Genomic DNA, 2037 nt, shown 5'->3' with positions numbered 1-2037 from the left:
ACTGAAAATGGAAAGCAATGTATTATGTCTCAAGAAGAGAGGATACTATGTATTTTATAATTTTCTGATCACTTTAACCATTACCAAACCGGAAAAAAAAAAACCTATTATATAACCCGGCTATGTATTTCCTGTACATTAGCATTGACCTTTCAACAGTCACCATCCCTCAATGAACTAACAGGTGATGTTTAGGAGTATATATAAACCTGCCAAGAGACACAGAGAGAAAGGCCTCTGGGCAACCAGGCTAGAAGGATGGTAACCTCCAGGGGGCCTGTTTTCCTCCTCCTCCTCCTGTACCTGCTTCAGGGGTCAGACACTTCCTTGGTAAGGCTGAATGAGAATGGTTATGAGGACATCATTATTGCCATTGATCCTGCTGTGCCAGAAGATACAACAATAATTGAACGCATAAAGGTAAGAAAATTGGGCTTTCTGCTATTAAACTTATGTTAATAGTAATAGTAAGCGTTACTATGGAAACCTCTGAATGCTTTGAGAAGTTTGAAAATAGAGCAGACAGTTTCAGAAAGCATGGAGTGAGATGAAGGCTCTAAGACATTCCAGATGAAGGTTCTAGAGGTTCTAAAAGAGATATGAACTTCTCACCTTAAGATCAAAGACAAAGCAGAGAGCCTCTGTGATCTCAGCTTCCTTGTCTGTCATTTAGAAGTTGGATTCTCATTCTGTTTTTGTAATTTTTTTAATTATTGTGCATGCATACACATATGCTTGTGATACCATTGAGGAAAGAGAAGTAACAGAAAAGAGAAAGGAATTATGGGTATGCCTTCTTTTCCGGGTCATCAGTAAAATCAGAGTGAGTGGGAGAGTAGGTATGAGGTTAGTAGGTTACTGTGGGAGCACGCTGCCCCAGAAAAGCAAGGCAGAGCAGAGCACAGCTGTAACAGGCAAGAGCATAAGTCACTGTTTCCTGCAGGGAAGACCTTGAGAAGCCCCACTCATGATGTGACATGTCAGCAGACACAAAGATGAGAGCCTTATGTGGGAAATAGCAGCTTATGAAATCAAGGAAACTGAATAAGCTTGAGGAGGGATGCCTGCCTTGCAATGAACCTGGGAGAGGCTCATCCACAGTGGCAGAGCCCAGACCACTGGAAAGTACATTTTTATGTTCCCTCTGAGTAATGAGACTCCATGAAAGAGCTTAGTGGAGGATGTGGACACTTTGATGTATGACCACTGTGACCACTCTGTCTACCTGCAACCATAGAAGGCTCACTCATATCACATCACTGTATGAATGTAGGATAGGAGTAAAGAAGGAGCCAGGCTGTGGTTGTGAACAGGAGCATTGCCAGGGAACAGGAGGTGTGAGGAGTGATTCAAGTGATGCTGAACATATTTGGAAAGCATGAAGGACAACACTCTTGTTGATTTATACTTGTGTGGAACAGAGAAGGTCGAGAGGAAATGTTAAGAGGCAAGGCAAACTTTCCAACTTTGGCTTAACTACTTGTAGAGAACTTTCATCAACTGGGAAGGAAAACTGTAAAAAAGAGCTATGCCTGGGGAGGAGGAGCTCGAGGTGGTTACAGATTGAGGAGCTTTTTGACATCCAGGTAGAAGAGATGGACCTCTGAATTCATGGGGAGATGTAAATGTGTACTTAGATGAAAATTAGAGACGATCAGTGTGTGGAGGGTGTGAGCCCCATTTTTTAAAGAGGTTATTTGATTTTCTGGAGTCCACCTTCTTGAATTCTTTATACATATTGGATATTAGTCCTCTATCTGATTTAGGATAGGTAAAGATACTTTCCCAATCGGTTGGTGGCCTTTTTGTCTTATTGACGGTGTCTTTTGCCTTACAAAAAGCTTTGCAATTTTATGAGGTCCCATTTGTCTATTCTCAATCTTACAGCACAAGCCATTGCTGTTTTATTCAGGAATTATTCCTCTGTGCCCATATCTTCGAGGCTTTTCCCCATTTTCTCCTCTATAAGTTTCACTGTCTCTGGTTTTATGTGGAGTTCCTTGATCCACTTAGATTTGACCTTAGTACAAGGAGATA

General features: G+C 41.5%; 1 protein-coding gene across 1 annotated transcript in view; it reads left to right on the top strand.

The window, feature by feature from the left end:
• Positions 1-258: 258 nt before the first annotated feature.
• LOC110291672 (calcium-activated chloride channel regulator 4A-like) overlaps positions 259-2037 on the top strand; it is a 24367-nt gene continuing 22588 nt past the window's right edge. The window contains exon 1 of the mRNA XM_021158917.1: positions 259-420. Coding sequence (XP_021014576.1) covers positions 259-420 — 162 coding nt within the window. The remainder of the gene's footprint in view (positions 421-2037) is intronic.

Source organism: Mus caroli, chromosome 3, assembly GCF_900094665.2.
Source record: "Mus caroli chromosome 3, CAROLI_EIJ_v1.1, whole genome shotgun sequence".
Classification (NCBI taxonomy): domain Eukaryota; kingdom Metazoa; phylum Chordata; class Mammalia; order Rodentia; family Muridae; genus Mus; species Mus caroli.
This window is presented reverse-complemented; position numbering and strand designations above follow the sequence as displayed.